We start from the raw sequence: 15,594 nt of genomic DNA on the forward strand, positions 1-15,594 counted from the left end.
GGAATAATGCAGAGGTTGCAGGATCAATTTATTCCAAAGAGGCGGAAAGACTCTAAGGGGAGTAAGAGACACCTGTGGCTGACAAGGGAAGTCAGGGACAGCATAAAAATTAAGGAGAGGAAGTATAACATGGCAAAGAAGAGTGGGAAGACAGAGGATTGGGACTCTTTTAAAGAGCAACAAAAGTTAACTAAAAAGGCAATACGGGGAGAAAAGATGAGGTACGAGGGTAAACTAGCCAATAATATAAAGGAGGATAGCAAAAGTTTTTTTAGGTACGTGAAGAGGAAAAAAATAGTCAAGGCAAATGTGGGTCCCTTGAAGACAGAAACAGGGGAATTTATTATGGGGAACAAAGAAATGGCAGACGAGTTAAACCGTTACTTTGGATCTGTCTTCACTGAGGAAGATACACACAATCTCCCAAATGTTCTAGGGGTCGGAGAACCTAGGGTGATGGAGGAACTGAAGGAAATCCACATTAGGCAGGAAATGGTTTTGGGTAGACTGATGGGACTGAAGGCTGATAAATCCCCAGGGCCTGATGGTCTGCATCCCAGGGTACTTAAGGAGGTGGCTCTAGAAATAGTGGAAGCATTGGAGATCATTTTTCAATGTTCTATAGATTCAGGATCAGTTCCGGTAGATTGGAGGATAGCAAATGTTACCCCACTTTTTAAGAAAGGAGGGAGAGAGAAAACGGGTAATTATAGACCAGTTAGTCTGACATCAGTGGTGGGGAAGATGCTGGAGTCAATTATAAAAGACGAAATTGCTGAGCATTTGGATAGCAGTAACGGGATCATTCTGAGTCAGCATGGATTTACGAAGGGGAAATCATGCTTGACAAATCTACTGGAATTTTTTGAGGATGTAACTAGGAAAATTGACAAGGGAGAGTCAGTGGATGTGGTGTACCTCGACTTTCAGAAAGCCTTCGACAAGGTCCCACACAGGAGATTAGTGGGCAAAATTAGGGCACATGGTATTGGGGGTAGGGTACTGACATGGATAGAAAATTGGTTGACAGACAGAAAGCAAAGAGTGGGGATAAATGGGTCCCTTTCGGAATGGGAGGCAGTGACCAGTGGGGTACCGCAAGGTTCGGTGCTGGGACCCCAGCTATTTACGATATACATTAATGACTTAGACGAAGGGATTAAAAGTACCATTAGCAAATTTGCAGATGATACTAAGCTGGGGGGTAGTGTGAATTGTGAGGAAGATGCAATAAGGCTGCAGGGTGACTTGGACAGGTTGTGTGAGTGGGCGGATACATGGCAGATGCAGTTTAATGTAGATAAGTGTGAGGTTATTCACTTTGGAAGTAAGAATAGAAAGGCAGATTATTATCTGAATGGTGTCAAGTTAGGAGGAGGGGGAGTTCAACAAGATTTGGGTGTCCTAGTGCATCAGTCAATGAAAGGAAGCATGCAGGTACAGCAGGCAGTGAAGAAAGCCAATGGAATGTTGGCCTTCGTAACAAGAGGAGTTGAGTATAGGAGCAAAGAGGTCCTTCTACAGTTGTACCGGGCCCTGGTGAGACCGCACCTGGAGTACTGTGTGCAGTTTTGGTCTCCAAATTTGAGGAAGGATATTCTTGCTATGGAGGGCGTGCAGCGTAGGTTCACTAGGTTAATTCCCGGAATGGCGGGACTGTCGTATGTTGAAAGGCTGGAGCGATTGGGCTTGTATACACTGGAATTTAGAAGGATGAGGGGGGATCTTATTGAAACATATAAGATAATTAGGGGATTGGACACATTAGAGGCAGGAAACATGTTCCCAATGTTGGGGGAGTCCAGAACAAGGGGCCACAGTTTAAGAATAAGGGGTAGGCCATTTAGAACGGAGATGAGGAAGAACTTTTTCAGTCAGAGAGTGGTGAAGGTGTGGAATTCTCTGCCTCAGAAGGCAGTGGAGGCCAGTTCGTTGGATGCTTTCAAGAGAGAGCTGGATAGAGCTCTTAAGGATAGCGGAGTGAGGGGGTATGGGGAGAAGGCAGGAACGGGGTACTGATTGAGAGTGATCAGCCATGATCGCATTGAATGGCGGTGCTGGCTCGAAGGGCTGAATGGCCTACTCCTGCACCTATTGTCTATTGTCTATTGTTTAACCAGTACTTTAATTCATTCCCAGGCACCTGGACTCATGATTTAATACTCATTTAACAGGAACATTTATACCAATCTGAGAAATGCAGGACTAGATTATTTGTTATGAGCTGAGTATGAACACATTTGTAACTATCAACTAGAATAGCCTACAAAATGTTGAAATTTTCAAGCAGAACATCCCAAATGAACCATAATTATATTGTTATTATCAGAAATGCCCCAATACTTTCTGTAACGTAAGGCACATTTAAATTTACAAAAGTGACAAGGAAGTAAATCTATTTGTAATAGAATGACAGCAGATGGAAAAAAATCTATTATAAACAATGGCAGATTTTCATTTTAACCAGAAACTTCCTGGAAAAATTAGCTTGGAATTACTGTTAAAATATACAAAAGGAGAAAATGGTTCGGAGAATGAAATGGAATCAACCTAACAAAATCGCTATCATCGCAAGTAAAAACATTGGAAAAATAATATACTGCATTGTGCATTAAAAAATTCTACCAACTGAATGAAACAGTAACTCCAGTAACCATTACATGCCATTCTAGTCACCCATTATGGGGAGGATGTGGAACTTTGCAGAGGGTGCTCAAGAGGTTTCCCACGATGCTGCCTAGATTAGACACTATTAGAGTCATAGAGTGACACAGTGTGGAAACAGGCCCTTCGGCCCAACTCGTCCACAACGGCCAACAATGTCCCACCTGCCGGCGCTTGGTTCATACTGCTCCGAACCTGTCCTATCCATGTACCTGTCTATTTCTTAAACGATGGGATAGTCCCAGCCTCAACTACTTCCTCTGGCAACTTGTTCCATGCACCCACCATCCTTTGTGTGAAAAAGTTACCCCTCGGATTCCTATTAAATCTTCACCGTGAACCTATGTCCTCTGGTCCTCTGGTCCTCGATTCCCCTGCTGTGGGCAAAAGACTCTGTGCATCTACCCGATCTATTCCTCTCATGATTTTGTATATGTCTACAAGATTTCCCCTCATCTTCCTGCGCTCCATGGAATAGAGGCCCTTTCAAGCTTGACAATATCTTTCCTATAACATGGTGCCCAGAACTGAACACAATACTCTAAATGCGGTCTCACCAACGTCTTATACAACTGCAACATGACCTCACAACGTCTATACTCAATACTCTGACTGATGAAGGCCAATGTGCCAAAAGCTTTTTAACAACCCAATCTACCTGCAACTCGACCTTCAAAGAACCATGCACCTGCACTCCTAGATCTCTCTGCTCTACAACACCACCCAGAGGCCTACCATTTACTGTCTAGGTCCTACCCTTGTTCGACGTCCCAAAATGCAACACCTCACACTTCTCTGTATTAAATTCCATGAACCATTCCTCCACCCACCTGGCCAATCGATCCAGATCCTGCTGCAACCACCTTCACTATCTGCAAAACCACTAACTTTTGTATTATCAGCAAACTTGCTGATCTAGCCCTTTCTATGTTCTCATCCAAATCATTGATGTAGATGTCAAACATTAACGGGCCCAACATCGAATCCTGAGGAACACCACTAGTCACAGGCCACCAGTCTGAGAAGCAACCTTCCACCAGCACCCTGTTTCCTTCTATGGTGCCAATTTTCTATCCATTCAGCTATCTCTCCTTGGATCCCATGCGATCTAAACTTCCAGAGCAGCCTACCATGCGGCACCTTATCCAACGCCTTACTGATCCATGTACACATCTACAGCACTGCCCTCATCAACCTTTATGGTCACGTCTTCAAAAAAAATCAATTAGATTTGTGAGACACGACCTACCACGTACAAAACTATGCTGACTATCCCTAATCAGCTCTTGCCCATCCGAATGCCTGTATAACCGATCACTTAGAATACTCTCCAGTAACTTACCAACGACAGATGTTAAGCTCACCGGCCTATCGTTCCCAGCATTTTTCTTGCTACCCTTCTTGAAAAGAGGCACATTTGCCACCCTCCAGTCTTCTGGCACGTCTCCTGTATTCAAGGACAACTCGTAAATTTCAACCAGGTCCCCCGCAATTTCCACTCGAGTTGTCGGATCTATCTGATCAGGCCTTGGAGATTTATCTACCATCAAACACGACAGTGCCTTCAGCACTTCCTTGATGGTATCCCTGACTGCTCTCAAATCACTTCCAGTGACTTCCTCTCGGTAAATATAGAGGAGAAATATTCATTAATTACCTTGCCCATCTTTTGTGGCTCCACACAGAGGTGACTGCTTTGATTCCTGAGAGGTCCCACTCTCTCTCTAGTTACCCTTTCCCCCCTTATGTATTTATACAATCTTTTGGGATTGACCTTAATGATACCCGCCAGAGCTATCTCCTGGCCCCTTTTTGCCCTTCTGATTTCCTTTATTAGTTTACTCCTTAGCCTCACTAGATGAACCGTCCGTAATGTCACCTCTGAACACAGCCGTGACATCCTCCTTAACCAACAATGCAATCCCCCCTCCTCTTTTTCCCTCACCCCTGTCTCTACAGAAGCTCCTATACCCCGGAACATTGAGCTGCCAGTCCTGCCCTTCACTTAACCAGGTTTCAATCATGGATACAACGTCCTAGTCACTTACTGTACCTATCCATGCCCTAAGCTCATCTGCCTTACCCGTCAGGCCCCTTGCATTAAAATACATGCAATTTAAACCAACCATCCTTCCTCGCTCTCTGCCTTTCACCTGCCTATTCTGTCCACTAACCTTTCCCACACCACCCTCCATACCAACTTCTAGCCTCTCACATGCCTGTCCTGCTTGTGATCCCACTCCCCTGCCGATCTAGTTTAAACCTTCCCATGTAGCATTCATATCATATCATATCATATATATACAGCCGGAAACAGGCCTTTTCGGCCCTCCAAGTCCGTGCCGCCCAGCGATCCCCGTACATTAACACTATCCTACACCCACTAGGGACAATTTTTTACATTTACCCAGCCAATTAACCTACATACCTGTACGTCTTTGGAGTGTGGGAGGAAACCGAAGATCTCGGAGAAAACCCACGCAGGTCACGGGGAGAACGTACAAACTCCTTACAATACAGCACCCGTAGTCAGGATCGAACCTGAGTCTCCGGCGCTGCATTCGCTGTAAAGCAGCAACTCTACCGCTGCGCTACCATGCCGCCCATTAGAGGGTATTAGAGGGTATAAACCTGGATTATATTCTCTAGAGCGTCAGAGGCTGAGGGAAGACTTCTATTAGAAGTTCATTAAATTATGAGAGGCAGAGATAGGGTAGGCAGTCAGATTTTTTTTTCTCCCAGATTGTAAATGTCAAATGCCAGAGGGCATAGGTTTAAGGTCAGAGGGGGAAAGTATAAATGGGATGTGCAGGCACTTTTGAAGAAGGCCCCCAACCCCAAATATTGTCTATCCATTTCCGTCCACCGATGCTGCCTAACCCATTGAGTTCCTCTTGCAGTTTATTTTTAGCTGGTGCAGTGTTTTGTTACGATAATATCTTGTTTTGACCGTGAATATCCTTGACACCACACCAGTGGTGAAATGCTCCAAGGAGAGATTCATGGGGCCAGATTGATGCATTATATAACCTTAATCTCCAACCTCATGCTTCAGCACAACCCAACCCGATTGCCATTTAGCCAAAATAACACCTATCATTCAACACATACCTCAAACTGCCAGAGGCACATCAGCATGGAACCTAATGAAACTACTAAACCTGTGCACTTTAATAGCAGGCAACAGAGAGTATAATGGGGAAGAAGGTGTTCATGCATTTTCAAGCTTTTGTACCTTCTGCCCGAAGGGAAAGGGGTGACGAGAGAATGTCAGTCGGGTGTGGGGAAGTGGTCCTTGATTATGTTGGCTACTTTCCGAAGGCAAGATGAAATATAGATGGAGTGATTGGGGGCAGGCATAGAGGGGTGCTGGAATGATGGTTTGTGTGATGGACTGGGCTGCGTTAATAGTTCTCTGCAATTTCATGTGGGTTTGGGCAAAGAGGTTCCCAAACTAAGCTGTGATGCATCCAGATAGTTCACATCATAAGATGCATCCAGATAATTGGTTTAAGAGATAAAGCACAAGGCAATGTCAACATGAATCTTCCATTTCACCGAAGATTATTTTCCAGTTCTGCAATGTAATTGTTCTGTCCAGTCATATTGAGACAATCTTAGTAATAACGTGCAAAACTTGTCCGTTCAACAGTGTTAGAAACTACATTGCAAAGGATTGATGTGCCTTAGTGTCAGAATAAACATCTCAGTTCAATTACTATAATCACATACACATACCAGGTAAATGAGTTGTTAAAAATAATGAGTGATGAATTAGTTCCAGTGTGGCACGGTGGCGCAGCGGTAGAGTTGCTGCCTTACAGCGAATGCAGCGCCGGAGACTCAGGTTCGATCCTGACTACGGGCGTTGTCTGTACGGAGTTTGTACGTTCTCCCCGTGACCTGCGTGGGTTTTCTCCGAGATCTTCGGTTTCTCATGGGCAAATGTAAAAATTGTTCCTCGTGGGTGTAAGGTAGTGTTAGTGTGTGGGGATCGCTGGGCGGCACTGACCCGGTGGGTCGAAGGGCCTGTTTCTGCGCTGTATCTCTAAATCTAAAAAAATAAATCTAAAAAATCTAGTTCCAAAAGACAAATAATTAAAAGGATTCATTTGCAGACAGTGCCAAGTAGAAAAACTAGTAAAACACTTAGTTTTATTAGGTAACAATGTTATAATCATACAAAGGCATTTTTATTCTTAATATACTTATAAAACAGATTCCCTAATCAGACTGAAGGGTCTCGACCCGAGACGTCACCCATTCCTTCTCTCCTGAGATGCTGCCTGACCCGCTGAGTTACTCCAGCATTTTGTGTCTACCTTGCTTAATCAGACTGTAGAATAAAATAAGTTGTAAATGTTTTGTGTTTTCTTTCTTTACTCTTTGATTTAAAATGTAGATGTCAAAGTTTGGAACCAGTATTAATGAGAGGGCTTACTGGATAAATCACACAGCAGTTCTAATACATTAATGACTTCCTAGTACAGCATATCTCAAATTCTCCATCACATTGTCAAGTACTCCCTATCAAATTTGTCTTTAAACTTTAAGCAACCCCTCAAATATATTACTGGGAAAGGTGGCTTTAAGTAGAAAACAGAATAATATTTTAATTTATTGAGATTAGAAACGATATGCTCCAAAATATTTCTCCAAGCAAATGGAATTTCTAAAATATTGTTAAGTAACCATGAGAAAAACACAAATAGAACAAGGGACATTAAGGAATATTATGAAATTACATTAATTAATTACATTAAGGAAAATTATGAAATATTAATGACACGAGTATGGTTTGGTACTGAATTAACCATCGGTAGTGGGAGGAAGTGTTAAAACAAAATAAGGTGGGGATATATTCAAGGCAATATGCCAAATGCACATAAGAGAGTAAAAAGATAGAAATCAAGGTAGATTGTGATGAATCCCATGCAGTGTGAAATTAACTAATGGGGCCCAGTAATTTTCTATACATTCTAATATTTCACTACAGATTTGAATTACAAATTGCCCAATTAGTAAATGGGTAGAATGCCTGATACTACTGAATATAATGCCAAAAAAAACAATTCTTATCCTAGGCACTTCAAAGTAATTTGGTAGTATTATTGAGGAAAGACTGAATGTATTACAATCATTCCAAAGTCTGCAAACAAGGATAGAAATAAAAACACCCCGAGTCAAGCAATATTATCAGCTTCCTGATTTTCTTAATAAAGCACACTCCATTTAGTAGATGGTACAATTAGCTCTTGAATACTGAGTGCACTTGAAGTTGTTTGTTGATTCACTGTAACCTGAAACTTTGTCCAAGCCACTACCTGCAAAATTGGAAAAAAAAAGAAAATTGCACAAGTGGTACACTTTTTAATTACATTAACTTTTCGGCTAATGTTTATTTTCAGGGCTCACCTTCAATAAGGTTGTGCAGGTTGCAGTAGTTGGTACCATAGTCAAAGACTGCATACCACACTTGGGAAACAGAGAATCCCTGGAATAAGAATGGAATGCTAAAAAGACCATATATTTAAACACAATTGTTAAAACTGAAAAATGGAAATACTTCAGGTACGTCATTATATGAAACCTTTGACCACCTTTCTAACAATTTATTTGAATTTTGGATACAAGCAAAATATGGTAATTTATTCACAATATAAATATAAAATTATAATAAGTTTGGTGAAGGCACTTGGTCAGCATACATAAGTCAGGCTGAAGGGCCTGTTTGCATGCTGTATAACTCTAAGACTCTAATCTAAGTAAGTATATAAGGCATTATTTAGGAAGGACATGATAAAGACTAAGTTTGTGTGTCATATAGAAATATATTTTAATACTTACAGAGACATAGCAGGATCCATTATCGAAGGAGGAAGACAATTTGAATGTAAGGCCATCAACATATTTGTGCACAGGAGTGGTGTGCTCAGCCACAATGAAATATTGATTTGCAGACTTTAACTGCCAAGGAAAATGAAAGAGATATGGAAGGGGAAAAAAAATAAGATGACCATTTTTTGTTACGTTATTATTCATACAGATAACAAGAGCGTTTTCCTTGCAAGCTTTTTAAACATAATTGTATTTTTTATTTTTTTTAATCAATCTTACAAAAACAGGATTTTCAAATGTCTTTAATTTAATAAACATGTCCTAAGATGTTTCTGAGTTACAAGGAATAAGTAGCAGTGTGGAGCAGTGTTCTAAATTAAATCAAGGCAATTTCAAATTGAATCAGTAGTGGGAGCCAAAGGGTGAATCACTTGATGGATCTTTATCTGAACAAGCTTTTCTTGTTTCCTATTCAGCAGAGATATTAAGAGTCCCCACAAAAGTTTAACTTAAAAAGCAACGTATTCAGGCAAAACACCCAGACCTGGAAAGTGAAAAATCAAAACAGCAAAGCAGTACAGAGCAGAAAACAGCAGAGCAGGTGGAGGAACTCAGCGGGTTAGGCAGCATCTGTGGAGGGGAATGGATCAAGATTCTTCATCCAGACTGAGCTAACAGAGAGGGAGCCAGTGTAAAGAGGTGGGAAGAGAGGGGTGCAGCAAGAATTAGCAAGCGATAGGTGGAGACAAGCGGAGGGGTTTGATTATGTTCAGTCCACAGTGGCCATCTGGATGTCCTAGTTGCAACTATTTTAATTCCCTTTTCCCTTGGTCTCCTCCACTACCAGAATATGGCCAAATACGTAGAGCAACACTCACCTTCTGCCATGGCAATCCACAACCCAATGGCACAAACAGAGACTTTGCCAATCTCAGGTAATCTGCACCCCCTCTTTCCCTTTCCCTCTCCTATTTTCTCTTACACACACACTTCTTCCCACCTTACGCCCCAGCCCCTAATCTTCCCGTTTCTCTTCCACCCCCTTCCCCACATTGGATCCCCTCATTGGATCTGCTTCCTCATCCCTCCCCATCCTGAAGGGGACACTACCAATGCTCCTCATTCGGTTCCACTCTACACCTTCCTTTCCTATCAGATTCCAGAATTTAGTCATTCATTCTCCACTTATCACCTCCAGCCTCTGTCGCTATCTCCGCCCTTCCCTTCCCCCATCAGACTCTTATCTGCCAATCAACCCTTCCTCATGTATATCCACTTATTGCTTGCTCACTCTTGTCCTCCACTCCTCAATGCGGGATCCTTCCCCTCTACTCTTTCAGTCTGGACAAGGGATTATGACCCAAAACATAAACTGTCCATTTCCCTCGACAAATGCCACCAAGTTCCTCCAGCTTGTCTTTTTTTGATACAAGTTCTATTATTTGTGGCGTTTTATGCCTCGATGTCCCACAAAATATAATAATTATAAAAAGCCCATAGTACATCCACATGCTGGGTCTCGTTCATTGTGTACAACAATGGGAAATAATTAAAATTGTTTTACTTAGTTTCTTAAGGTGGCATCCAAATAGAAGACATTAGTGCAATTAAAGTGATATCTGTCGTGATGTTATGATAGGCGTGTAATTGGATGCTTTATAACCATAAAATACCTGTGGATCTCAGGTAAATTAAGGGGAGCAAAGTTCAATTTCAGCAGTGCCTGCAGAGATGGTGTGATTTTACACACAAAATTACCGGTTTCAAGCCTCTTTTAGTGCATTTCAAGTAAAAACAGACATTACAAAATAATGTGAATATGTCACAGTATACTAATAACATTTTAAAGTAAATTTGCACATTAATTGAAAATCAGCCCAAACCTGACCTGCTGAGTTATTCCAGCATTTTATGAATAAATCAATTTGTACCAGCATCTGCAGTTATTTTCTTATACATAAGGTGGTAATTGGCTTTTCTGTTGTGTTTTATATTTTAAAACCCCACCTTAATTAATTTAGTTATATAATCTTGCACTTAAATTTAATATTTACTCATTACCGTTGCATCACTGATTTTCTGGCACTCTTGGTTCCAGAGCTTTGCTGGTTTATCCAGCCGGCCAAGGAAGTCGGCTATGGGGATAGATGTGCTGGCTCCAGCTGGGCTGGAGTTCCAGAGCCCCAGCCGCAGGTTGCAAATTCAACCTACAGATCAGCCCTGGAAATCCCGATGAGGTTGAGATTGGCCTTGCCTAGCCTAGGTGCCATATTTTCGGGGAGACTTCCAGGGCGCGCGGGGTTTTATCGCGGGACCCCTAGTGACCTTTAGCGGAACCCTAGTGTTTATTACAAGTCTATACATCATTTACTTTCTTATTTTTTCCGATCCAATTTCTCCGTTGGTAAATGCGATTTTGGCAAAGTGAAAAACGTGGAAATCATGCAAAAAGCACGGAAAATGGATTATAAAAACAGGGAAATCTACAGAAACATGGAAAATCCACATGCCTGCCTATTCCACAGAATACAGGAGGGTGAGGGGAGATCTTATAGAGGTATACAAAACCATGAGAGGAATAGATCAGGTAGATGCAGTCTTTTGCCCAAAGTAGGGAATCGAGGACCAGAGGATATAGGTTCAAGGTGAAGGGGAAAAGATTTAATAGGAATCCGAGGGGTAACCTTTTCACAGAAAGGGTGGTGGGTGTATGGAACAAGCTGCCAGAGGAGGTAGTCGATGCTGGGACTGTCCCATCGTTTAAGAAACAGTTAGACAGGTACATGGATAGGACAGGTTTGGGGGGATATGGACCAAGCGCAGGCAAGTGGGACTAGTGTAGCTGGGACATTGTTGGCCAGTCAGGGCCTTTTTCCACACTGTATCACTCTACGACTTTAAGATAAATCTCTAAGATAAATTAAATGAAACTATTTCCAGCAGGAATTACTGGTCAGAAGCTGAAATACTTTGCAAATAACTCTAAGCCTCTGTTTTTGTATTCCAAAAACTTATTCAAATATGCTTTCAATTCAAACCAGCTCCTAAGGATGTTTTTTTACACAGAGGTTTACTTTAGTTCAGAGGTACAGCGCGGAAATAGGCCCTTTGGCCCACCGAGTCATATATATATTTTTTTTCATATTTCAGATACAGCGCGGAAACAGGCCTTTTCGGCCCACCAAGTCCGCACCGCCCAGCGATCCCCGCACATTAACACTATCCTACACACACTAGGGACAATTTTTACATTTACCCAGTCAAATTAACCTACATACCTGTACGTCTTTGGAGTGTGGGAGGAAACCGAAGATCTCGGAGAAAACCCACGCAGGTCACGGGGAGAACGTACAAACTCCTTACAGTACAGCACCCGTAGTCAGGATCGAACCTGAGTCTCCGGCGCTGCATTCGCTGTAAAGCAGCAACTCTACCGTTGCGCCACCGTGCCGCCAACGAGTCCGTGCCACCAACGAGTCCGTGCCAACCTGAAATTCCTATACACTAATACTATCCTGCACACTAGGGACAATTTCCAATTTATTCCAAAATCAATCAACCTACAAACTTATCTGTCTTTGGAGTGTGGGAGGAAACTGGAGCACCCGGAGAAAACCCACACGGTCATCAGCAGAACGTACAAATTCCGTCAGACAGCACCTGTAAGGCAGGAACTCTAAACCGCTGTGCCACCGTGCCACCCTTAAGTCGCCACCCGAACACTGTACCTTATTTAAGGTACTTACATAAAACCCCAACTGTAATAGTCGTGTAATTTCCCACAATCAGCCAGGTAGAATGATTTTTTTTTTAATTAATTGGACAGAATTCAAACAAAATCAATACTCACAGTGTACAAACACTTTTCTCCTCCATTTACACAATTATCAGCAGTCGTCCATTTTTTAATCTGACTGACCAGTTCCAGATACACATTCATACATGAAATCCCAAATGTCCTACAGAATGAACATCAAATTAATATCAATCTCCAAAGGTTGTTAGAAGACAGAGAAAAATAGGAGTAGGCCATTCACCCCTTCAAACCTACGTCACCACTAAATATGATCGTAACTGATCTCAATCTCAATATTATTTTCCACTCTCATTCTTTACCACATAATGCCTTTGTGTCTAGAATTCTGTCCACTCCCTTCTTAAATATATTCCGTGACTTTGTCTCCACTGATATAAGTATTCAGTTAACAATCCTTCATGTGAAGAAATGTTTCAACTTAGGCCTAAACATCTTACTCTGCAACCAGAGACTAATCTTCCATTCCAGACCCCCTAACCTGGGTAAGCATGTTGCCCACATCTAGCTGGTTTAGCCCTGTCAAAATGTTGTTTCAATGAGATTGCTTTTCATTCTTCTAAGCTCTAGTGTGTATGGTCTTAGCCGATCCCTTCAGACAACAGTTCTGCCATGCCTGGAAATAGTATGCATCACTGAGTATGTCTCACAATGGCAACTGTCTCTTTTCTTACACAAGGTGATCATAAGTGCGCGTAATGCTCAATACTGTATATGGTCTACCAAAGTAGTCTACAAATGTAGAGAGACATGCCCCTGTACTCAAAACCACTTGCAGTTGAAGGCTAATTCTCTTTTTGCCTTCTTAATAGTTTGCGTTGGGTGACTAGTGTGCAGGGACATCCAGATCCCATTGTACATCATCCTTCCCAAATCATTTCTTACACTATCTTTAATCAGCAGCATTTCTTACACTATCTTTAATCAGACTTTATCTTGCTCTAAATGTTATACCCTGTATCCTGTAACTGTACAATGCGGAGGGCTTGATTCTAATCATTATAGTCTTCGCTGACTGGATAGCACGCATCAAACTTTTTTGCACTGTGCCTCAGTACACGCGACAATAAACTAAACTAAACAAAATTAAATTAAACTAAACTATTACCATTGAAAAAATACTCCGCCTTTCCACTTTTATTGGAGGGATAGTCAAAGTATCTAAATTCATATTTATCCACATTATTCTGCATCTGACTCCAGGATTTTCCCTACAACGAATGTTTGTCGAACTGTTCTGTAATACGCTGTTTTTTTCTCTCTTTTTTAAAACCGTGGGTTCATATTTACTATCTCCAATTTTTAAGAATTGTTCCATAAACTATAGGTCTTTAGAAACTGAAACCAATGCATCGGCTTTTTCTGCAGCTTCCTCTTTTTTGTAGTCTGTTTCTGTTTTCTGCTGCACAACTGCCAACAGCTGGGCTATCTCGTGCAGGTCTGGGATGGATATTATCAGGAGGCACAGGAACTGCAGATGTTGGAATCTTGAGCAAAACACAAAGTGATGGAGGAACGCAGTAGGTTGAAATGAACAGGGGATATTTCTGGTCGGCCTAGTCTGAAGAAGAGTCGAGACCCGAATCGTCGCCTGCCCTTTCCCTCCCTAGATGCTGCCCAACCTACTGAGTTCCTCTTGTACTTTGCATTTTAAATGTTATTAAGCCCTGGCTATTTATTGACTTTCAGTGCAATTAATTTCTCTCTCACTTATTTTAAATTAATACTAATTTCCTTGAATTCATCTTTTACGCGATTCTTGAATCCCTGGCATTTTCAGAGCAGTCATTTGTTATCTCTTCTTTTAATGAAGCCTCCCACATTTATTACCATCTTAATTTCCTATATTGAAACATAGGACCCTGGCTTTGATTGAACCACTTCACTTTTCATCTTAATGAAGAATTCTACAGATTGTGGCCACAATCCCCTAAAAGATTCCCCTAAACTGAGAGCATGAACTAATCCCTTCAAATTGCATAATACCCAATTTTGAATAGCCTCTTCCCTTGTCAACTCTTTAACATACTCTGCATACATACTCCAAGGAAATGTGCGGGACTATTTTGTTTTAAACACAGAGGGTGCTTGGAACGACCTACCAGAGATGGTGGTAGAGACAGATAGGATAGTTGCGTTTAAGAGGTTTTTAGATAGACACGTGCAGGGATGGAGGAGTGCTGGGATATGGATCATTTGCAGGGAGATGAGACTAGTTTACCTTGGTGTTCGGCATGGACATTGTGGGCTGAAGTGCCTTTTCCTGTGCTTTATTACACTATGACCTACAACATGGCATACAAGACTGCCAGTTACATAAAAGCACACTTCAATTTATTTGGGACTGAAGCTGTTGCTATTTTCTCCTGCAAATGTGACAAACAACGTTACCCCCGCCTCCCGCGATGCCAGTTCAGACGTTTAAAATAACAAGGTTAAAGTCCGAATGACCTTGGAAACAAAGTGAATCGTGAAACAGATTCTCGGCAACAGTCACGGACTTTCACTTTTCATATATACAGACATAACACTATATCTGCACAACCCCCAGCTTGCCTATTTACATAACAACCACTGTATTGACAAAGCCACCCGCAGACAGTTGAGATAACCCCATGTTTTACGCGGTGCCACCTTACCACTCAACCTTGCACTGTGCATGCAAAGGTCCACCTGCGATACAGGGGAACGCAGCGAGCATCAAGGGCAGCAAGGGCAACAAGGGCCCCAAACTGCGGCTCCAAACCCTCATCGCTGTCCCAGCAGGTCCGCGATCCGCAGCACAAACCCCGCCCGGTCACGCGCGTGCACTTCGTGGGCGGCCCTGGAGGCGAGGGGAGGAGACTGGGATGACAAGGAGAGGTGGTGGGAAGGAGGGATGGGAGAGAAAACGGGGGTGGTGGAGGAAGACTGGGGATGGGAGGGGAGGGGAGAGGTGGAGTGGAGGAGCAGAGCAGAGCAGAGGGGTGGGAGAACGGAGGGGTGGAGGCAGAGGCAGGAAACATGTTCCCAATGTTGGGGGAGTCCAGAACCAGGGGCCACAGTTTAATAAAATAAGGGGTAGGCCATTTAGAACTGAGATGAGGAAAAACTTTTTCAGTCAGAGAGTTGTGAATCTGTGGAATTCTCTGCCTCAGAGGGCAGTGGAGGCCAATTCTCTGAATGCATTCAAGAGAGAGCTGGATAGAGCTCTTAAGGATAGCGGAGTCAGGGGGTATGGGGAGAAGGCAGGAACGGGGTACTGATTGAGAATGATCAGCCATGATCACATTGAATGG

At 42.4% G+C, this 15,594-nt stretch overlaps 1 protein-coding gene across 1 annotated transcript; it reads right to left on the minus strand.

Moving 5' to 3' along the window:
* Positions 1-6,821: 6,821 nt before the first annotated feature.
* On the minus strand, positions 6,822-15,128 carry LOC144609328 (uncharacterized). The gene is made up of 5 exons (XM_078427756.1): positions 14,956-15,128; positions 12,353-12,461; positions 8,512-8,631; positions 8,080-8,158; positions 6,822-7,988 (listed from the first exon to the last, which is right to left on the minus strand). The coding sequence occupies exons 1-5, from the start codon at positions 15,066-15,068 to the stop codon at positions 7,897-7,899; spliced, it is 513 nt and encodes a 170-aa protein (XP_078283882.1). The 5' UTR covers positions 15,069-15,128; the 3' UTR covers positions 6,822-7,896.
* Between the last annotated feature and the right edge of the window lie 466 nt (positions 15,129-15,594).

This window comes from Rhinoraja longicauda, chromosome 2 (genome assembly GCF_053455715.1).
Source record: "Rhinoraja longicauda isolate Sanriku21f chromosome 2, sRhiLon1.1, whole genome shotgun sequence".
NCBI classification, from domain to species: domain Eukaryota; kingdom Metazoa; phylum Chordata; class Chondrichthyes; order Rajiformes; family Arhynchobatidae; genus Rhinoraja; species Rhinoraja longicauda.

Bases quoted from the DNA above. Each gene is read 5' to 3' on its own strand.
- LOC144609328 (XM_078427756.1), bottom strand. From the start codon at position 15,068: ATGAGGGTTTGGAGCCGCAGTTTGGGGCCCTTGTTGCCCTTGCTGCCC. The intron at 8,632-12,352 runs GTGAGTATTGAT...TTTCCTTGGCAG, and splicing joins GAGAAAAGTGTTTGTACACT to TTAAAGTCTGCAAATCAATA. The intron at 8,159-8,511 runs GTAAGTATTAAA...TTCTTATTCCAG, and splicing joins ATGGATCCTGCTATGTCTCT to GGATTCTCTGTTTCCCAAGT.